Raw genomic sequence first — 21,524 nt, forward strand, 5'->3', positions numbered from 1 at the left:
AACTGAGCCAATGAGACACCCCAATGCTCAAGAGCAGCTGCTCCTGGTCCATCCCAACATGAGGAAACTGCAACTTCACAGCAGGAAAAGGGATGCTGGGTCTGCTCCTTCCCTGCCCACGAGCAGTGAGATCAGTATCAACCTACAGACAACAAGCCACTGAGCTTATTTCCCACTGTATGTAATAATTGACAGGTTTTAATAGCTAAATAGAAAACCTAAAAAGATCTTCAGATCCAAGAGATATTTCCTTCCTTCATTAGCTGCTGGTGCCAAGAATGTATTTCAGCTATTTTGAAGCAAAGATGCCCTAAAAGCAAAACTGCCATAGATCTTTCAAAGATGCCTTAGACTTTTGAGATGCAAAGGCATGCTTTAAGGCAAATGCAATGGGAGCAACAACAAAAAAATAATAAAGAAAGATCCAGTGTTATCCAAAAAAAAAGGAAAGAAAAGAAACACAACAGGTTGCTGACCACCGCCCCCCCTCAAAAAAAAAAAAAAAAAAAAACAACAACAACACCAAAAAGGACAAAAAACCAAACACAACCTTTTCAAGTTGTTAACTCTGTGGTCAGATGCATTAGTGAGGTTTCAGTCATTGCTGCCACTGAACTACCTGAGGAGACACTAACTTCTTTCAAATGGGCACAGCAAATCCCATTCAGCCTGGGCTATGATAAGCAGAGCAGTTTACAAATACAGTAAACAACCATCTTCAAGGTGTTTGTATTAAACAAAAGGGATGCTAGCAGGCAGCCCGAGCTGAAGCTGTAACTACCGTGTTCATTAAGTTAGCAGCGTTCCCAGATCAGCTCTAAGTTTGTAAATCCAGCCCGCCCCAAGAATCGCCGCTGCTGGACCAGGAACTCTGCAGCTTGGAGATGCTTGAGCTCAGCTGAGCTCCACTTCACCTTACCTACCAAAAACAAGCCCAGAAGTAAACAATATTCTTGTACATGCCTTCATAACCTCCCATATCATCAGCGATGAAAAAGGAAAGCGACTGCTTCTTAAAAGGGTGACAGATCCACAAAACACAGCCTCGCACGCTCTGCACCTGACAGTCCGCCTTTAAAGCGGAGACAGAAGGAGCCCTTCAGCACCAAAACCCCTTTCCTCTTACAAAGGAACCGGAGGATCTTCCTGTCAGAGCAAGGACCCGGCTGGCAAGCGCTGCGAAAGGAGAAGCGCGGGCCGGGAGCGCTGCAGCGCGTAGCGAGCAGCACGGCCCCATCATGTCTGCCCTGCTCTGGCAGCGGGTGGGCTGGCGTTACTCCTGCTCTGTCTGCCTGCCTGCTCGAGGAAGGCTTCGAAAATGAAGGCAGGAAGGAGAACGGCTCAGAAAAATTAAAAAAAATAAAAAATTAAAAAAAAAAAGGGGGAGGAAAACAAAACCCCAAAGCGGCAGCACCGCGAAACGCGCATCCTGGGGTGGCGAGGGGGAGGGCTGGGGAGCACCGGGAGGGCCCGAGCTCGCAGCCCCGGTGGCTGCCACCCCCCCGGTGCCCCCCTCCGGGCTCCGTCTGCTCCCGGTGGAGGCCGGGGCGGAGCCCTCGGAGCATCCTTCCGGAGGGGGGTGGGGGGGGGGGGCGCAGGTGCCGCGCAACGCCCGGGGCTCGCCTCACCCCCGCCCCCGTTCTTCTCATTCCCGTTCCCGGGAGGAGCAGCGCAGCCCCTCGCCCACCTCTCCCCCCCCTCACCCTCCTGGGGCTGCCTCCGAGGCTCGCTCCCCTCCCGGCCTCGTCGCCAGGCGGCTGCTGGAGGAGGCGATGTCGGTGGGGAGGACACCGGCGGCAAGTCGCGTGCGCGGGGAGGGACCGCGGAGGAGGGCGGAGGAGGAGGGGGGGGGGGGGGCGGCGGGCACCCAGCCCCCAGCCCCCCCCCACCTCCCCACCACCACCACCCCCGGCGGGCTCCCGGCCCCTTTGTGCACTCCCCAGGCACGGCACGGAGCGGTGGCAGCGGTAGGTGTGTCCGGAGGGGGCCGCGCGGCCAGGGGGGGGTGTGCCCGGAGCGGGGCGGAGCGGGGCTGTGGCGGAGCGGGCCCCGCGCTCCGGGCCGCGCCGCGCCCTCCTCTCCCTTCCCTTCCCTTCCCTCCCTTCCCTCCCTCCCGGCCCCGCTCACCTCTCCGCTGCCCGCCTCGGCCCCGCAGGCCGCGCGGAAGCGCCTCAGGTTGATGCCGATGGCGGCCGAGACCTGCAGCGCCGCGTCGAAGCCCGGTCCCACCCCGGCCGCGGGGCCCCCGGAGCCGCCGCCGCCGCCGCCGCCGCCGGAGCCCGGCGCCGCTGCCCCGCCTCCCCCGCTTCCCGCCGCCCCGCCGGAGCCCGGGCCGCCGCCGCCGCGCTCCCCTCCCTCGCCGCCCGCCGCCGCCGCCGCTTCGGCGGTTCGCAGGCTGCGCACGGCCGGCACCCGCAGCCGGGAGCCCCCCAGCCCCCGGCGGCCCCAGCCGCCGCTGCCGGGCCGGGCAGGGAAGCGCCACCGACCGCTGTGCGCCATCTTTACTGTGAGGCGACGAGCCAGAGAGCGGGGCCGGGCCGCGCCCCGCGCCCTGCATAGCGCTCCGCCGGCCCGCGCGGGGCCTGCATAAGGGAGGCTGGCATTCAGCTTGCGGGGCTCCGCCGCGCCGCCGCCCCGGAACGAGCCTAAGCCGCGCCCGCCCGCCGCCGGGCCTGCAGAACGCCGGGCGATATGCAGGGTCCCGGGCGCGGCCCCCGGCGCGGCCCCCCGCCCTGCATAGCGCGGCGCCCGCCGCGGCCGCCCGCCGTGACGCGCGGCGCGGGCCGTGAGGCGACGCCGCCGCCTCCCGGGACCGCTTGTGGGGCACAAACGAGGCGTAACGAGCCCTGCCTGGCTCCGGGGGCCTCAAGGGGTGCCCCCGGCCCATCCCCGGCCCGGCCCCGCAGGTAGGTGCGAGCAGGCCCGGCCCCGAGCGCCTCCCGCCGCCGCCTCAGCACCGGGCAGCCGTTGGTGCGGGCCCCCGCGGCCTACCTGCTGCCTCAGGGGAAGGGTCGGGCCCCGGGGGGCTCCCCGGCTGCCACAGCCAGCAGACAATAGCTCAGCACAGCTGCCCTTGCTGTTTGTTTCCCGCTGGGTGCACGGCGACGGAGCTGCTGTAGGAGCAGGAGAGGGGTGGGTGCTCGTTAGGACTGCCAGGGAGGAGGAAGAAAATGTCTATTAAAATAAGATGGGTGCTGTCTCGCCAGGGAGCGTGAAGGGGACTGGAGTGTTTCCAAGCCCTCTCATCCTTTACCAGTCACGTTTAATCAGATGTTGCAAGTGAAGCGATGTGACAGCCCCTGCAGCCCAGCACTGCTGTCAAACTGGGGCTGCGTGTGAGTGCCTGCAAGCTGGGGAGAGCAGCACAGCCTGGGGAGGAAGGAGAGGCACAGGCACACCAGGCTCTGAGTGGGACAGGATCGTGCAGACTTGCTTTCAGGTAGGCTCCTTGACGCTGGGGCCTGAAACCTGTAGATCACAGTCACACTTCTAATCCCATGTTTGACACATCCCTCAGTAGTGGATGTGCTACAACCCCTCTAAGAGGCCCAACAGGTCCCCCTCACAGCTGGCTGCTGGGGATAGGAAACTAGGACCTACCAGGGATAGGTCACAGGGCTGTCATTCAGAGGCAGAAGAAATGAGCCCCTTCCTTCACATTAACCACACCTTATCTGTGTAACAGGCTCCTTGAACACGTCAGACCCACCCTGTACAGCCACACTGGGGATTCACCACGTTTCCCTGCAGCAGGAGAGGCTCTCCTGTTCCCTTTCCTCAGGGCACCCCCAGGCTCTGGGTTCTTACTGGCCTGAAGTGTTGGGAAAGTCATCTCAGCTGCAGGCAGAAAAGCAAACTGTACTGCTTACAGGCCCAGGGAAGGCAAAGACAGTAGCACCAAGCAGCAATATTGACTGGAGACCATTTTCTAAGTCAATAAAAGCAGTTAAGCCACATTCAAATGAGACGGCCAGCTTCAGAGACCTTTTGCAGATTATTTTCTGAACACCTTGAGAGAAGAGGACTGTGTCGTGATGCAGTTAAACTTACCAAGTTGCTCTATATAGTTCTACTGAAGTTGTTTGAAACTGAGCAAGTTTGTGAACATCTGGACAGCTCACACTTTTAGGCGGCTGTGAGCTGACACGTACAGCCTGCTCACCTTTGAAGGCTTCCGCACGTTTCACCACAAACCAGAACCATGCAAAACAATGCACTAGACCATGTGACATACACAGTGCCAAGACATCCTTCAATACCTTAAAATACTACAATTTCTTTTAGGCTCCCACTATCTGGTGGGATATATATTCAGAAACAAGCGTAAGCATTTGTGTGGTCAGTTTGAAATGGTTTCTCTCCAGACTTCCATACCGCTGTAGCTGAAGTCACACAGAAGTTACCCAAAGAACTAGGACAGAAATCACGATGAGCAGCAGTGCTGACCAAAGCCAGCTTTAACACCATTTCATGTTTTGGGGAAGGGGCAGAAGACGGGGAGTCACATTACCAGCATGTGCTGATGTGCAGAGGGGGCTGCCCTTCAGGCAGCTACGCGTTAGAGAAGCCATTCTCCACCACTGGTGATGCTGCCAGATCAGAGACAGGCTCACGTCCCAACCACCACAAAAAGACCACAACAATTCTACATCAGCTCCTGGCTTTATTTATGTAGATGCTCTAACAGGCTCAGGGCCACAGCAGCAAACAGCGTAACTAAGGATGAGTCTTCAGACGTTGTATCCAATCAGGCCCCGTTTGCCTATGATCTCACCAATGTAAAACCACATCAGCACCTCTGTGGCCACCAAACCGTTCCTCAGTGCTTCCTGAAAGAAAAAAAAAAAAAAAACACAACACAGTTTAGAACATTTGCTCCTGCAACGGCTGCCTTTCTTGCTCCTGTAACCAAACTCCATGCATGACTAGCGAAGTGGTCACCCAATTCACAAGACAACAGTTTAAGCAAAAAACAGATGTGCAAGTTAGTGTTTGTTATGCTCACCCACACCTCAACAGGCCACATTTTTACAAGGGCTCTAAAATGGTAAATATAGCCTCAGTTGGCGTTCGTATTTTTAGAGCCCTTTAAGATAATTTCTAAAACCGTACCTGCAGGAAACAATCTAATTTCAAGGCCAAGCAATGTGTTGGACTGATGACACGTCTCTCTCTGTCCAGCTTTGGCTGGACACAGCTGTTACCTACAGCTCCGTCACCTCACTCTCTTCACTTGAGCAGATAATGGAGGGCCCAAAGGGATGACAGAATAGCTGTGGTCGAGATGTGGAAGAGTTGAGACAAAGCTCAAGTAGTGTAACACTTCCAACTCCTGACTCAAATTCCTTGAACTTCAAGTATTACTGATGGCAGCTCACTTGTTTTCATGGCACGAGCAAAGAACAGCTAGCACGCCAGTAGTGAAGCCAGGTCTTGGAAAATACTGCTCTGTGCGCTGAGAGTATCTGTGGCTCACAGACTACCACTGTCAGAGTCTGAAGAGGCAGCAGAACTATTCTATCCCTCAGCTTACCCAGAAAAAAAGATAAATTTTTGTATATAGCATTTTTTTGGAAGTCAACAGGGGAACAGTATCACAAAGACAGAAAGCTGGGAGGTTTGTGAAGAACATCCGTCTCTTCCTTTCCTAGCAAGTAAATACTGACCTCAGCTGTGCTACCCACTTCCTCCGTAACAGCAGCATTCTGCACCCCCTTTCCAACTAATCTGCACAGAAGGGCACTGAGACAAGGAAAACTCCACAAGAGGCGTGCTCCACAACTACAGATTCATTTCTACGTGCTGGTTGCCCAGAAAAGAGCTCATTACAGTCAGAAAGAAGATGCTGATATGCAAGACAAGGTCGTTTAAATGCATTTGAATTCACAGGGCTATGGAGAGGAATACCAGAAATTCTCCAGGCACAAGTCCAGTCTTAATTGTGGGGGTGGAATAAGCTTCCTCCTGGGCAAACGGAGCCTATGTACATAAATAAGGCTACACAAGCACTTGCCAGGGCCTTTTCATCTTCAGGCTCAGCCGTTACTCGTGGCTTCAGGGATGGGCTGGTGCACCACAGGGACGGCTGATCTCGCGCTGTGCTACTTGGGCAGGGGTGCAGCAACAGCCAGCACTGTCTCTGAGCAGGCCATAGATTTTATCGATACACCAAATATATTTGTGAATTGCACGTGTGAGTTTTACAAAGACCGTATCACAGCACTGGACGTGATTCTTACATGTGTTCCCTCACACAGGAGGCTGACAACAGAAATCCTGTCCAGATGAGATCATTTAACATGCTGAATTCCACAAAGGGTGCAGGAGGAGGAGACAGGAAGCTTGTCTGATCAAGCTTTGCTGCAGGGAACAGGTAAAAGGGGGCAGAAAAGCCTCAGAAAGAAATCAGAGCACTGAGGCAATGGGATGGCTCTTAAGAAGGACTGAGGAGAAACAAAGGGAAAGGTCCACGGATAGGTGGCTGAGAGGAGAAAAGAATATGTCAAGATGTGCAGCAGAGGGCCCAATTTAACAGCAAAAACTGACACAAGGAAAATAAGCTGACAAGGACAATAAGATGAAACAGTCACAACGAATAACACAGGCCTTAGTGTGGCAGAGAGATCCCAAGCATTATCCAGAACCTCATCTAAAGCAGCAGGGATTCTCCAGAGAGATGGCAAGTTTACTTCTGCTGTCTGACTTGTTCCCTCTTGCCCTCAAGTCACCCCATTGATCAGATTTTAACACCCATTAAAGATCTGTTCCTGGTTTGGGGAGCACGTGACGGATAAGGATGCCCACACAGCCAAAATGCAGGATTTTGGCTCAGCTGCCAGAATGGGAAGACCCAAATGCAGTCTCAGCTCCCTGGTGGACACACAGGCACTGAGACAGCGCCTTCGTGTGCTTGTAGCGTGCTGGAAACAGAGAGCAGCACGTCTCAGACTGCAGCACCAAGGATTAATGAGATAAGCAGAACTAGAGACTGTCCAGCTCGAGCAGGAACCCCTCAAGGACAGCACGAGCCACACTCGTTACAGCTCACCTCTCCTAGCCATGAAATGCCATCTCTGCAAGCATCACCCCAAGGCAGGCCCTGTCTTTGCTGCAATTTAAGCCTAACCAGAACTGTTCGGAACAGACAGATCTGAGGCCTCACCATAACGTAATGCTCTGGGAGTTCAATACAGCTCAGAACGCTCATAACAGATATCAGAGAAAACGGATAAAAGAGTTTGATGCCTTACTGCTAGCAACCCTAGGCGTGTAACAGCAATTAACAGACTCAAAGGTCACATTCAGAAACACCGGTGGCAGACAGACAGCGGCAGAGGCGACCACGAGGAGAAACCCCTGGCTGTGCAAGGGCACACGAAGGAGACCCCAGACCGAGAGCTGCCTGTGAGGGAACGCGCACAGCACCGGGAGCAGCCCGGTCAGGTCTGGGCCGGGGATGGGGCTGATAAGGGCTGGGGATGGCCTGATAAGGGCCGCTTACCCCCGGGGGGTTACCTTGACGGTGATCTGCGCCAGGCGGCCGGTCTGGAAGCTCCTGACCAGCCCCTTCATGCTGTCGATGGCCTTGGGGATCTCTCCGGGGGTCGGCGGCGCCAGCTCCACCTTGGCGTAGTACCAGAACGTGGCCAGGCGAGGCTTGGAGTACGCCACGGCAGCTGGGGGGAGGCCGGGGCAGCACGGGCGGCGTCAGGCTCGGCTCCCGGCCCCCCCCCCAGTTCTCCCCCGGTCCCCCCCAATCCCTCCCGGTCCCCTCCGTCCCCCCCCGCTCCCTCCCGGTCTCACCGCTGAGGAGCTGCGGGCCGCGGGCCGCCAGGCGCTGCCCGAGGCGCTGCGCCGCCTGCGCCATGGCTCAAAGTCACCCCCGCCGCACGGCCCCGCCCCGCCCCGCCGCGCAGGCGCAACGGCACCGGGACCCCGCACCACGTGGGCGGGGCGGGGCGCGGCAACTCCCCGGGACGCGGGTTCGAGACCCGGGTCCGCCTTGGCCGGCGCTGGGAACTGGAAAAAACCCCAGGCTCGTGGTTACCCTCCCCGCAACGCACAACGCGCACCTCCCTCCGCCCCCTGAAGGAGCTCTCATGGCCACTGGCCCTCCCCAGGCGGCTGTGAGGCAAGTATTGCATATCATCACCCCTTGTTCCTATTTATCATCAACCCTTGTTCCTCTGTATCACTTGAAAAAGAAGCCCTGGCACGCGCTCAGCCTGTACAAACACGCGGAACTGTCCTTTCCCACATCTCCAGGTGAGAGCTGCTGCAGATGCAGAGGCATCCTTTTGACATTGAGCATGATTACATAGGCTAAACAACAGGACAGAGGGTGGGGGAGCAAAGGAAAGGTCACGCGGCCATTAGAAACAGCCAACACAAAGAGCAGTGAATAGAGGGCCAGGGCACCAGGACAATCAGAAGAGGCTGAATCTTCCCAGGATGCAGAGGCTAGGAAGCTGTAGTGCAGTGGAAATTCTTAGTATTAAACAGTAAGTCTTGAAAGGAAAGACAGAGTAAGGGATAAAAGAGCAGGTACTAGGAGAGATTCCAGACGTGGCGCAATGCACTGGATGCGTTCTTCATTCATGTGGCAAGTTTCACAGATGCTCTGGAGCACCAACCACCACCCTTACAAGACAATTGTCCTGCCAATGACTGATTGCATGTCTGGGGATGTAGAACTTTGTTCTCAATTCAGTGTGTCTTCCAAGTCCTCCTTCTGCTTTTTCCTCTCCGCAAGCCATTGCTGGATCTTTTCTTTCAGCTCCGTGTTTGGTCTAATCTGGTCCATCGTGAGGGGGCTCCGATTAAAAGGATCCGTCTGATCACTGAAAGAGAGCAGTGAGGAGATTACTTCAACCGTCTCCTTGCTAGATATAGATATATTAGATATATTTAGTGAAAAACCCAGACAAGAGTGACATATAAATATCTGCATCCAATAACCAAACTGTCCCTCACTAAAGTCAGCATTTGCATAATCTATTCTGTACTTCCATCTCCGGGCTAAAGTCAGAAAAAACACAAACACTTTTAATCATGTCTGGAACTTATTTCAGAAAAGTCACGCTTGAGACCAGGTTCCAGGTGATTCTGAACACAGAATCATTAAAGCCCTGGACTTCAGAGCAAACTGGAAAATTGGGGAGTGAGGGAGACTGCAGATGTGTACCCACCCCATCCCAAGCTTCCAACTTGGAAAAGCACAAGTCACTGGCACAAAGAACAGTCGGTGACAAAGGAAGCTGAACCTGACCCAAGGACACAGTTAAGCCTACGTTTCGTACCTGAGCAAGTGCCGGGCTATGGTTGACCTATCCACGGTGACACGGGACGATGGCAGTATTACCGGGTCAGACATCAGAGTGCTCATGATAGGATCCAGGAACTCATCACAGGCATCTGCGTACGTCTCCTCTTCTTGCTGCTGACGGTCTGCAAGAGACTGGCAAGCACACACAGCTTTTAAAACACAAGATTTCTCAGTGCTGTTCCACTTCATTTAAAAACAGGTTTGCTCGTAACTAGTAGTGAGGCATCATCATGACTGAAAAAAAGCCTCCCTAGAACATGAAAAGATCACAGCTGGTCAAGGCAATGGCTATTTAACAGGGTCACTTGAAATATGCAAAAATGTAGCTCAGGTCTGAGAGCCTGAGCTCTGACACACTGATTTCCTACTGGAAATTAACACGCTGGTAGTCAGGAAGCCCAGGCGTTGCCATAAGCCACGCATTTTGATTTTTAACCTGCATGCTTATACATCCGTAGCATCCAGTTCTTGAATTGTCTAAGACGTTTACAGGTGCACACCAGAAAGGAGCCTTCTCAGCTGCCCAGCCTGGTGCCTCATATCAAGCACCGTTTCCCAGAACTGCAGCCTCACAGCAAAGATGCAGTGATAAACAGATGGAAAAGGATGCCAACTGCATTTCTTTTTCTTGGCTTTTATTCCCTCCATCTCTCACCTTGATCCTCTCAGCCAGGTTACTGAAAGCCACGATCATATTGCCAGGCTTATTGATTTTCTTCAGAACCCTTACTGTCTGGGCAAAGAGCGTTGGTGAATAGGAACGTCCATCCTTGGGTACAGTGGCACAGAAATTTTCTTCATCCCTGAACCACAAGGTAAATGAGAAGAAGAGTTTAAGAATTCTTATTTATCAGGCTGCAAAACACAGTCCCCCCAACAGTTTTCATGTCAAGAGACATGAAAACCAGAGAAAAGCTTGACCGGGATTAAGCAGTTTTCCTAGGTCTTTTTCAGAGAGACCCAATTTACACATTTAACTGCTATTATGCTCAACTTCTATTCCTATCAAGTTGCAGCTGACTTCCCTGCAGAATTTAGAAGTTACTACAAATGAGCACACTGCGCTTCTGAAAGGTCCGTTACGGACTTCTGTTAACATCGGTCTTGCTGGAAAACACTCCCACCTTGTGGCAAAGGAGGCTACAGAGCTCTGCTGCTCCAGATGTTCACCTGACCCCAGCTACAGTTCCCATCCCAGTGCAAACACTGGTGTGCATGTCACAGCAAGTCCCACTTTAGGCCAAATCAGATCTCCACTTCATTCCAAGCATCAGCGTCCAACAGAAGACAAAATCCTTCTTTACACTCATAATAGTCTCAAGTCCAAGTACCCAAAGGCTGCCACTCTCCACAAGCACCTCCTGACATCCCACCTCCAGCTCTCCCTTGTCACATACCCAAGGTTCAGGTAGATCGTACAGATGTCAGAAACTAGCTGTTGCGGTTTGAAGTCAAACTCGCTGAAATCCTTGACTTTCAAAGCTCCCATTTTAGGGCCAACCAGGTGTTGAAGAAAATAGTTTAGCATGGAGATGATGCGCTCAGCAAGAAAAGGATGCACAAACAGGGACTTAATTTCTGGAACAGAAACCAATAGTTCCCTGAGCTTCACAGTAATCCAGTCCCTCTCTGACAATCCTTAAACTGCATTAGGCCCCCCTGATTCCCAGGCAAGGCTGCTCTACAGCTCCCAGCAGACAGGATTTGCTCTCCCTACCTGATGTCAGGAAGGCCAGAGTCCCGATGGTTTCATTGGACATGATGTTATGGAAGCGAGCCAGCTGACCAAACATCTGCAGGCTTGACTCCTTCTCCCGACGAGCCTCCTGGGACAGGCTGTCCCACTCACCGCGGTCCTTCTCTATCTGCTGAACTTTAATCTTACTGAGGTACTGTAACAACACAGCAGGGAAGAACATGGGAGCAGCAGTCTGAGTACACAGCTTTATTAAGTAGAATGCTTTCCTTTCCGCCAGGCAATCACCTCAGGGCACAGAAGGGGCACGTGCTTGTTAGAGAAACAAGTAAGATGTCTCCTACAGCAGCCTCGGGAGAATAGGCAGGTAAATAGGCTACAGAAGCTAACCCAGACTGCTCCCTCCATGCCCAAGAGCAATATCAGGGAGGTGTTAAGAAACAAAATGTCTTAACGAGTATTGATTAAAGAAGTTGAGGTTGCTCCTCACACACAGTACCTTCAGTCTGCAACCTACAAGCACAGACAGAAGTTTTCTGAACCAAGGAAAGAAAAAACCGTCATCATAGATGTTCATCACAGCTTTAGGTGCTAAGCATAGAGAGCATCCACTTCCCAGACTATCTCCTCTGGTGAATCAGTATAATCCCACAGACTTTCCTATGGCTAACTCCAGTTTAACACATCTAGGTAACGTTATCAGAAAGCAACAAGTCCCACTGCTGATCTGCCTTATCTCAGGTGAGACAGGCAGAAAAAAGAAGTGTATTTTTCAAGACTGGAACACCATGAGTTAATTAAGATTCCAAAACTGGAGGAAGCTGTAAATAAAAGTTCACTTGTGTTATAATGCTTTTGTATTCTCACTGCCCTGTGAAACTCAATGGCAAGACCTCAGATACTGCCTTTTCCACTCCGACAGGGGCCCATTCAGGAAGAAAAAGGTACAGAGCATTTGAAAAGGGTCACAACTGCATACCTTTAACAAAACTCAGAATGTGAGTCAATATTGTAACGAGCCATCTTCAAGTGAGTGAGAACTGGTTGCTACAGGATGCCTGCAGCACATGTAGTAAACCCTACCTGTATGGCTTCATCCAACAGGAAAATGGCATCATTCATAAGCAAATTAAGGAAGCGCAAGAAGAGAGGGGGATTCATTGCCTCTAGGTTCTCTGAGGCATAATCAGCCAAAGCCTGCGAACAACAACAAAACAGTTAATGCTCTGGCACACTCCAGACTGCAGGACACAAATCCATATGCTGCATGAAGAGCTAGATATGCATGCTTACATGTATGCCTCTTGCCTTACCTTTATGCTCTGTCGGTATGAATCTGTGCCCCACATGTATCTCAGGATGGGGTACATTGGACGTCGGTAATTAAATTTCTGTTCAAACTGATGTGGGTCACCTAGACACAAGCAGAAGAGCATTGCAAATTGGCTGTGGGCACGGAGAAGGATTTTAAATTCCTTTCCAATGTTTGTTTAGCACTGCGTGGGAGCAGGCTGCGTTTTCTTCAGAAAGCTAAAACTCTGACCTCCCAGTGCACGCAGCTGGGGCGCTGAATGCGTCAACAGCCAGCAAGCGGTCAGAGCACAATTTTCTCTGTTGCTTCCTCAACAAAAAAAAGTTCAGCAGTTTCCAGTGAATGTGAGCACTGCCGTGACCATACTAGCACCAAGCAGCCACAGAGCATCAGAGCATGGCAAGCAAGGTCTGTGGAACAATAGCCGGGGGAGACACGCAGCTGCTGAGGCCATGGCTTTATTTTATTATTATTATTTTTTTTAACGTCACCTCAGTAGCTATCAGGATACTTTTATAATAGCAGGATGCAGTGCCAATGGATACTCAGTGTGCCTGGCAGCATCCCAAGCAGGAGGCCAGTGTTCTAGCAGCAGCTGATATGCCAGTGGACAGGTAAGAAGGGCAGCTTTAGCTCAAGCAAATCTCCTATTTCAAAGAGCAGGAAGTCCCAATTGCATGCACATGATATATACATTTCCTCTAACAGCATGCTTTTCTTCCTCTTGCTCTCACAGGATTATAAAACCAGCTCCTTGAGAAGTCACATCTGACACTGATTTCAAAGCTGCACAACAGATCCCACGTAGTATAAGAGGATGGGTAATTATAAGCATTACTTTGCTGAAAAATTTGTGCTCTGAGGGTTACACTTTTTAGTAATGTAGTCCTGCACAAGTGAGAAGCTTGGAAAGACCAGCGCTTTGCTGGAATGCTTTCTGTCTAAAACACTTGAGCAATTTCACACAACATAAAGATTCATCTGTTTTTACTGAAGTACTCCACAACCCAAAGTCATCCCGCTACAGACTTTACAGAAGGAAGGCACCTCTTCCCCTTTCACACCTACCAGTAAACTCGATATCCACAAAGACTTTAATAAGTGCCTCAGCAAGATGGGCAGCATGCTGGTAAGAGCAGAATACTCGCTTGCGATGAAACACACTGGAGACGAGTGGATTTTGGACCTGATCTAAATGAGGCATCACGGCTTCCAGCACTTCTGCCAGCTTGGCTCGCAGATGAGGATTTTTCATTCTGCAAGAGAAAAAAAATGCAAATTCAGCATGGCACGAGGGCCGCAGGGGGGACTTAACTGTAGTGAAAATGCTCCAGGAGCTGTGCCCATCCATAGAGGAGCAGCCAGCTGTTGCGAACTATTGTAAAACTGATGCTGGCATTGAGCTGCCCAGAGCCACAGGAAGAATGCAGGCAGTCAGCACCCGTAATTAAATCTCAGACAGAAAGGGGAACAGGTACGGGAAATATCAAAGCTGTTGCTTCCATCCCTCACAGAACAGAATTCTGGCAGGGTGTACTGTTGGCAAGCCACGCTTGCTTGTCAGCTGTAGCTTCTCTGAGCAAACACGACTTGTCAGCCCGGCTTTGTACTTGTTGCCCAATGACTTGTTTCCTATTTATTCTGAAAGTCCAAAGTCCCTTGCCTGCTGAGCTTGCTTTCCAGTGCATGACAGGACACTGAGCAAGGTGAAGGCATAATTCTCTACTGCACCCGTGGGGCAGAAGCTGAACAGTCTGCCCAAGGTCAGGCTGTAGATTACTGCCAAGATGAACTACAATGAACTACAGGTGCTCTGCAGAAAAGCATAAAGGGCTTACAACTGGAGCTGTACGTACCTCTCCACATCACCCATGAAAACAGTAACAAAGTGGAGGATGTGTTCCAGAGAATCGGCAGAAGTCTCCAAAATGTCATCAGCAAAGCGTCGCAGGAAAATGAAGAAGTCGCCCAAATTATCTGCGAAGAATTCTGTGAACAGAGATTGTATATCAGTTCCTCCTTGTGCAGCTCACAGCCTGCTTTTTGGCCTTTCATGTATTTAGCTTACCTCCCTGATTCTGATTAAGTTTCTAGAACTAAGTAGTTGTATTAGAACACCGCGATCACAATGAATACTCAGCTTGATGAAACTTGTTATGCACTGGATTCACTTCACCTATCAGGGTGACACCCAGCAGCTATCTGTTGATGTTACGCCCTGCTCAAGTGCAGAGCGCTACTTAAGTCAGTTTAGATTCAGACCCTCACGTACAGCAGCCACAAAGCAGCAGGAGAAGCAGTTTCACCTGGTACGTAGGCCAATGCACTGTTTTCCACCCCTGGCAATGGGAACGTCAGCTCTAGAGGCTCAGTCCCTTGGTTTCCTATTGCCAGCTGCACCAGAAGAACTGCCATGGACACCTGCAGATTCAGGCAGTTCTGCAGCATCTGTGGCTCTGTCATCGCTGTCTTTGTGGAGAGATAGATGGTCATCAGGCGTTCAAACTGCTCCCTGAGGCTGTCAGCAGCAGGGCTAGAACTCTGCTGAGCTTCTCGCCATGCTACTTGCAGGCGGTGAAGGCTTTGGTTTATCTTTACCATCTGGTCATGCAACCTAGAAAAAAAAAAAAAAGGTGAGGAAGACACCAGACAAGATGCAAATAAGTTTGGTACGGACTGCCTAAGTGAAACACAAGTCACCACACACTGTGAGAGATGTTTTGTGCAGCTGCCACTGCGAGACTTCAAAACGTTGCCAGCTTGACCAGGTGTGCTGCTTCCCTCTCTGAGCAGCAGGGAGGCTGCAACGCAGCAAGTGTACTCTCAATTCAAACTATTTCCTGCAGATAATCCGCTTGGGGGCCAGCAGCAGGAAGCACTTGAAGAAAGGCAAGCCACCACTTGGGAGGATAAGGTATCCTCCTGAGGAGCCAAAGAAGTCTGTTACACAGCCTGGTAAACCAACAGCTCCCGTGAAACACTCTTCAGCAGAGCAGATAACGAGACTACGCAGCTGCAAACCTTGTTAGATTACCAAGGTCAGGGAGTGGGTAAGCCTTGGAGATGCCTGTGAGGTGACATTTTCAGTTTCCCAGCAACAAGCCACTTGCATAACTTTTTCATCTATTTCTATATTTAGATAATAAACCAGAAGGGGACTAGGCTCGGATCAGCAGTGACCTCATAGTATCCAGGCAACAATTTGCAGAAGACTAAGAAAAACAGTGCATTCTGGTGTCCAGAAAACTGTTTCCTGGAAACAGCCAGTTACCTTGCATTTCTGTTTCAATTAAAATGCATTTAGTGGGCCAGTTCAGACACTTCACAGTGGGCAGGTACTCTGCTACTCGGATGCTCTCTAGCAGATAAGCAAACGGACACAGGCCTGTTCTCTCAGAGAAGGTCTGAGAACTGACTGAGCCATGCCAATCCAGCACGGAGCTGAGCTGTTAAGACACTATAAATAACATGGACTCCTGTCAGCTTTGACTGAACACAAGCGAACAGAATTTCTTCACAGAATTAGTCAGCCCGACGCTCAATGGTCACTCGAAACATACTGTGAAAGGCATTCGGCAACTCAAGTGTCTCACTCTAAGTTTTGAGTATTTAGTAAAAATTTATGTAACCATACACCGATACAAAACAGTGCTGGGAGCAATCATTTAGCTACAGCTTTAACATCCACAGTCTTTCTGAATATCAGATACTATTCTTGCAAAGTGCATGCCTTGGTAGCACATCTAACACCTTCTCAGAGATCAGCTCTTTAAGAACACTGATACAGCTGCAGAACCATTACCTGTGAAATCCTAAGTGAAGGGTGTATTGTGTTAGGACCAGGTTTTCTGTCACCAGATTGTAGCTGTTTGCAAACTCTGGCTCTTGCTCAGTCACAGCAGGTATCAAACACGTCTCTTTCTCTAAACCTAGAATTAAAAACATCTCTGCATTAAGTCCTACCCAGAAGCATTGGTAAGGAAAGAGTGCTGAAGATGGCTCCCACTGATAAAATGAAATGACTGCGGGTGATGCTGGGCAATGTTTTATTTGTATTCAGTTCTTCCTTTGCTCCCCTGTAGTGCTCCATTTCTCTATCCCTTTACTGGTGTACAGCAAGGGTGCACTGCTGGGAGAGGTAGGGAACTGCAGAGATCCCCTGTCTAATTCACTTACTCCCACAGGTTTTGGGCATACCTTTCATATGTACATTCTTACTCCTCCTCTCCTCTTCATTCAGCTCCTTTAGGGCACAGTAAGTAGGATTAAAGGTTAGCAGCTTAGGAGATTTTGGTTTGCAGAAGGGCTGACACAGCTTCAGGAGTGCAGCTCCCAAATTCAGGAAGAAGGCATCTGAGGCATACATCTGGAAGAAGATCTCTGGCATCTGATTAGCCCAAATTTTGGTACGGCCTGCATTAGCATGGAGACAGTTTCCCAGCCAGGACAAAATCCTGTGCTTTGTTTCTGGAGACAACTGTAACAGGTTCTTGAGCATCTGGTAGATCTTCTCGTGGAATTGGGCCATAAACTGTTAGAGGAAACAGAGCATGTTTGAAGGAGTCATTGTTAGAAAGGCATCTTTTGCCTGTCCTGTCCTTAATGCTGGAGCTATCTCAGGTCCAGACTGCATCCTACTCTTGAAAGGCAGGATTTTCAAATAAAAATTTTTTAAGTTTTTTTTTCCAAAGTCATGACACCTGAGACAAACTCCTGCACCTGAGCATCCTTCCCTGTAGAACAAGAACTGTGTTTATGTTCTGATTTTTGATGCTTTGCTCTATCTTCTGAAATAATCTTTAAGATCCCCCAAGCGCTGCTGATCTCAGGAGGGAAGCTAATTTCAAATACAGAGTGAGTGTTGCCTGTCATTTTATCTGCTAGTGAGTCTGTGTTTTAATTACAGGACAGGAACTGAAAAACAATTCACAGTGCTTACAATATTTAAGTCAGATTATCTCCACATACCGTCTTAAGCTATGGTACTGGTATCTGTTCTAAAAGCACCCTACCATCTTCCCAAAAATCAGAAAACTACTTTGGTAACAGATGACTCACTCTTAAGCAGCAGAAACATGAGATCAATACCAAGACTGCGGTTACAACCTGAGTAAGCACGCAAAGCTATTTACGTTTTACAGATGGAGAATCTAAAATCCAAAGCAGTTCTGTGACTTGCTTAGCCACCAAGACATGCTATCAAAGACCAAAAGAACTCAGCACCAATATCAAGGCTTTTCACTTCAACCCGCAAGCCCAGAGACTAATAAAATACATTGGGAAGCAGCAGTATTACACTTCAGCCCCACCTGATGGATGTTGGATTCCTGCACCTTGATCTCTTGTGGACTGGATCGGGATGGATTCAAGAAGTAGCCGTGATTCTCTACTACACCAGGAGTCTTTAGCAAACAGGAGATATTTAAAATGACGCCTAACAAAGTCTTCTGATACATCTGTCCATTGTTAGGATCCTTGGGCTGAATATAGCCTGCAAATACCTAGGGAACAGATGAAGATGCTGACATTTTTATAAAATTCCACTAAAAAAACTATGGGTTTAGGCCAACCAATCAGAAACTAAGAGGACTAAGGGTACACGCAAGTTGTTACACTACACTTTTGGTTTGAACCCAACAGGTTAGATCATCTAAATGCACCCCTGTAAGCAGAAGCTGAGAGTGACCAAGTAGATCATCTTGGGTACACTTGGATAAGTCATCAGCCATAGAGCAGAATGTTACATTAGAAGTGTTTCTTTGCATAACTACCATCTACCACCCTGTACTCACATGCAAACTGTGATTTCACTTCTACCTCTTGTCTTTGAGCGATGCTAGAGAAGCATTCACTGAACACTGCTAGGATTATACTATTGCAACCCGTGGGGTTTCTGCATAAGACACAGAAGTTCCTAGCTCTTCGTAAGGCTAGGACACGTACCTTGGCTATATCTTTCTGCTTTGTGAAGTAGAGGAGCATATCCAGGTAGGTGTAGAGCAGGATCTGACAAAGGTCCAGGTCCTTGATCCTGCCCAGTAAAATATCGAAGACTGGAATCATGACTTCCCCAAATGTCCGCACTTCCTCATCCATTGTTAAGGCTTCTATGACCTCCTCGAGAAACTCAGTCATGTCTTCAAAATCTAGCAAGGGATACAAGACCATTACAGACAACAGATCCTCAGTGCAGCCAGAGCTCAAGAGCATGCACACCCTGCTACCTAAGCACAGCTCTCCCTTTCACCTTCATTTTAACAACGGAGGGAGCCAAAGCTTCACTTAAGCCACAATATTCGTTCCTCAGGCTTTACCTACGTTAAGATGTCCTTGGCTTGCTTAGAGACAAGAACTCAGTCTCTTTTACAGCCACTTCTTCAGTGGAGAGAGGAGAGCTCACTACCAACCAAATTGCAAAGTGCAAACACTCAGAGGGCTGAATGCACTTAGAGAAAAACACAGCTAGAACAAATTAAGAAGCCTTACAACACTAATGGAAACCCTACAGCACTAAGCCATCATCAAGTTTAGTCATACTTACGTGCCCCTCTCAGTGCCTCCAGCATCAGGTCCACCAGCTGCTCATACACATTCTGGTTGACATAAATCTCTGGGGTAAGGAGAACAGTGTGAGCATTTGACACAGTCAGATTTCGGCAGCGCACAGCAAAGGGCAGCAAGTTCTCTGGAACCTTGGTTATCTGCACAGAAACGACAAGATGGATCTGGGATCGTGTACCCACTTCTCACCATTAAAACGTGTCTGGATAACGAAGTTATCTCCTCTCTCAGAAACTTCCACCCACCTCTTCTCTTGCCCTCTGGAAACAGGCATAGAGGTAGCGTAGAATTTGTTTCTCCCCCGCGTCCCGATCTGCAGAGAGGTTCTGTGTGCTGGCAGAGGTCATGTAAATCAGGTGGTTTCCAGGCTCCTGCAGCAGCAAGCGGGTGAACAGTGCCTAGACGCAAGCAAAAATAGGTTGAAACAGTCCCAGGAGAGAGAAGAAAAAACACTTAAAATAAATCCCTTATCATCTTAGGCTAAACTATTTCTGCCCAGAAGAGCTCTCTGTAACTATTAAGTAAGAGTACCAGCCTGAGAATCCTCAGACTCGCTTAAGTGCTAAAGTAACAATTTCTCCAATCACTTTCAAGGGCGGTGGCAGTTCTAAGGGAACTCTCACTAGCAGCTCCATGCTCTGCTTTGGCAGACAGCCTTCACTCAGAATGCACTGTGTACACTTTGCGAGGAAAGATACCTAATTGCTGTTCCCAAAGTAAAGAGAAGATCTAAAGGCCTCATCGTGCTGATTACTGGGAAGTTGTCAACTGTCAGGATAACTACACAAACGTATTTTTGTTTGTTTTTAAAAACAGAATGCACATAAAAGACTCTCCTTTCCTGTCGCCATTGCTGTAAGACATCCTGTCTCAAACAGAAAACACTCAAAATCCTAGTTGTGAGTGGGGAGTTCAAAGAGTTCCATCAGGAGCTATCAGCACATCACTCACAGCTACACCATTTCTGTCTGGACAGCCATCAGTCTGTGTGAGAAGTGAGACATGCAGCAACCGTACCTGCTCGATGTTTTCCATGTCCAGCCAGTCCTGGTCATCCAGATCTGCAGCCATTTCTTCCAAATACACACAGCGAGCTGGAATCCCATTTCCACTTTTCATGCTGGGATCACCTGAGGAAAACACAATCTATTGTCCCAAAGCTGACAGAAAACATAGCTGCAAGCAGTGAAACCTACAGTGAAACCTGCCACCAGCTACTGCAGGGAAGCCCTGCCCCTCTCCCACCATTCCCACCCAGTTTTGTGTAGACCTGACAAGCTTCTGCGAGGGTTCTCACACCTCTGCTCAAAGCACGGTGCACTCGGGAACTCATCAAGACAGCCCTTCTGCGAGTACACAAGTCATGCTGCACACTATTAAAAGTCACACTCTTACATTAATATCACAAGTAAAAAACAGTTTGGGGCTACTATGAGAGCCTAAGCTCCCACGGAGTTTCCTTGTTCACGTCCTTGCCCTGAGGGGCTGCACTTTGCATAAAAAGCAGAAGCTTCTCAGCATGCTGCTGCCAGCGGGGCCACCCTGAGCCAGCTCAGAAATGCCGGGTGCTGCCTCTGCTGGCCCCATGCAGCTGAAGGCGCTCACAAGCGCTGGCTCTCAAAAGTGTTTTTAGGAGACAGAGGCAGAAACAGTCTCTCAGCAGCTGTGTAACACTGCCTCCTCTGATCCTTACAAGTCAAAAGCAAACACAGGAACCCTGCTCAAGGCTTTGGGCACACGAGATAACCAGCTGCACACTTCCAGGCCAGATGCTCTCCACCCAGCGTTTCTCCCAGGCTGCTCCCCACCAGCACAGGCACAGCACAGAGCTCCTCAGGGCCCCGCAGGTGCCTTCACCAAGCAAACCACGGCAGCGACACCAGCCACGTAGAGCCGAGCCACCCACCACGAGCACTCACTGTTATCGAGGGTGATGAGGAAGATCCTCTGGATCATGTGGTTGATGTTGAGCTGCTCGCACAGCTCCCGCTGTGAGCGGAACGAGCGGCTGATCTCCGCCACCGAGTAGTCGCAGTCATCCAGGCTCTCAGAGACGCTGTTGTCGGAGTCATCCTGGCTGGCCGAGGTCTCCTCACCTGCGGGACCGAGCACGGCAGCTGCCCACCGGGCTGCACCCCCCGCACACCCCCCAAGAGCTCCAGAACCGCCACCGAGCGCCAGAACAGCCCCGTCCACACCGGCGGCCGCTGTGGCCCCGTCAAGGCCCCGCAGCCCCCCAACAGGCCCTGCCCGGGCCCCCCCCGTCCCCAATCCCAATCCCGGTCCCGTTCCCGACCTGCCAGCGGCCTCGGCTGCTGCTTCTGTCCGGCTGCGAACTGCCTGGCGTCGGCCAGCGAGCTGAAGAGGGCGGCGAAGGGGTTGGCGGAGATGCTGTTGTTGTTCTCCCGGTCCGTCATGGCCGGGCCGAGCCGGGCCGAGCCGGGCCCGGGGCCGCCGCCGCTGCCGCCTCAGCGCCCGCCGCGCCTCAGCGCCTGACGGCATCAGGGGGCGCGGGGGAGGGGGCTGGAAGGGGGGGGGGGGGCTGCAGCGCCCCCTGGCGGGCGGGAGGGCAACTGCAGGCACCGTGTGTGTGGTGGGGGGCGTGGCCGATTGGATTAATATTTGCATAT

The 21,524-nt window shown here is 50.9% G+C and overlaps 3 protein-coding genes and 2 long non-coding RNA genes across 9 annotated transcripts in view; 2 read left to right on the top strand and 3 right to left on the bottom strand.

Annotated features, from left to right (window-relative positions):
• The window catches only part of KMT2A (lysine methyltransferase 2A), a 44,159-nt gene extending 41,645 nt beyond the window's left edge, over nucleotides 1–2,514 (bottom strand). For all 4 annotated transcript variants that reach the window (XM_072027643.1, XM_072027641.1, XM_072027642.1 and 1 more), the window contains exon 1: nucleotides 2,128–2,514. In XM_072027643.1, the coding sequence (XP_071883744.1) occupies nucleotides 2,128–2,499 (372 nt within the window). In that variant the 5' untranslated portion in view covers nucleotides 2,500–2,514. The remainder of the gene's footprint in view (nucleotides 1–2,127) is intronic.
• Nucleotides 2,515–2,656: 142 nt separating this feature from the next.
• Nucleotides 2,657–4,859, top strand: LOC139999424 (uncharacterized). Its single transcript, XR_011804889.1, has 2 exons — nucleotides 2,657–2,906; nucleotides 3,686–4,859. It is a non-coding gene; the product is annotated as an uncharacterized lncRNA (long non-coding RNA).
• On the bottom strand, nucleotides 4,644–7,964 carry ATP5MG (ATP synthase membrane subunit g). The gene is made up of 3 exons (XM_027444122.3): nucleotides 7,804–7,964; nucleotides 7,516–7,676; nucleotides 4,644–4,829 (listed from the first exon to the last, which is right to left on the bottom strand). The coding sequence occupies exons 1-3, from the start codon at nucleotides 7,865–7,867 to the stop codon at nucleotides 4,731–4,733; spliced, it is 324 nt and encodes a 107-aa protein (XP_027299923.1). The 5' UTR covers nucleotides 7,868–7,964; the 3' UTR covers nucleotides 4,644–4,730.
• Nucleotides 5,097–16,382, top strand: LOC139999423 (uncharacterized). Of its 2 annotated transcripts, none has more exons than XR_011804887.1 (2): nucleotides 5,097–7,443; nucleotides 13,070–16,382. It is a non-coding gene; the product is annotated as an uncharacterized lncRNA (long non-coding RNA). The 2 variants fall into 2 exon arrangements; XR_011804888.1 differs by having other exon boundaries at nucleotides 5,097–7,404.
• Nucleotides 8,475–21,413, bottom strand: UBE4A (ubiquitination factor E4A). The gene is made up of 19 exons (XM_038167619.2): nucleotides 21,191–21,413; nucleotides 20,814–20,990; nucleotides 19,912–20,024; nucleotides 19,140–19,292; nucleotides 18,875–19,034; nucleotides 18,277–18,479; nucleotides 17,643–17,834; nucleotides 16,531–16,864; nucleotides 16,136–16,262; nucleotides 14,640–14,947; nucleotides 14,190–14,322; nucleotides 13,402–13,589; nucleotides 12,335–12,435; nucleotides 12,105–12,218; nucleotides 11,043–11,217; nucleotides 10,723–10,903; nucleotides 9,981–10,128; nucleotides 9,300–9,457; nucleotides 8,475–8,840 (listed from the first exon to the last, which is right to left on the bottom strand). Exons 1-19 carry the CDS (start codon nucleotides 21,309–21,311, stop codon nucleotides 8,702–8,704), a joined length of 3,225 nt encoding a protein of 1,074 aa, XP_038023547.1. The 5' UTR covers nucleotides 21,312–21,413; the 3' UTR covers nucleotides 8,475–8,701.
• Between the last annotated feature and the right edge of the window lie 111 nt (nucleotides 21,414–21,524).

This window comes from Anas platyrhynchos, chromosome 25 (assembly GCF_047663525.1).
Source record: "Anas platyrhynchos isolate ZD024472 breed Pekin duck chromosome 25, IASCAAS_PekinDuck_T2T, whole genome shotgun sequence".
NCBI lineage: Eukaryota > Metazoa > Chordata > Aves > Anseriformes > Anatidae > Anas > Anas platyrhynchos.

Coding starts and splice junctions, on each gene's coding strand:
- UBE4A (XM_038167619.2), bottom strand. CDS start 21,311: ATGACGGACCGGGAGAACAACAACAGCATCTCCGCCAACCCCTTCGCC. Junction 16,263..16,530: donor TAAGAATGTACATATGAAAG/GTATGCCCAAAA, acceptor TTTTAATTCTAG/GTTTAGAGAAAGAGACGTGT. Junction 10,129..10,722: donor ACGATCTACCTGAACCTTGG/GTATGTGACAAG, acceptor CTTGTGGTTCAG/GGATGAAGAAAATTTCTGTG.
- ATP5MG (XM_027444122.3), bottom strand. CDS start 7,867: ATGGCGCAGGCGGCGCAGCGCCTCGGGCAGCGCCTGGCGGCCCGCGGC. Junction 7,677..7,803: donor CGGCCCGCAGCTCCTCAGCG/GTGAGACCGGGA, acceptor GCCTCCCCCCAG/CTGCCGTGGCGTACTCCAAG. Junction 4,830..7,515: donor TGGCGCAGATCACCGTCAAG/GTAACCCCCCGG, acceptor TTTTTCTTTCAG/GAAGCACTGAGGAACGGTTT.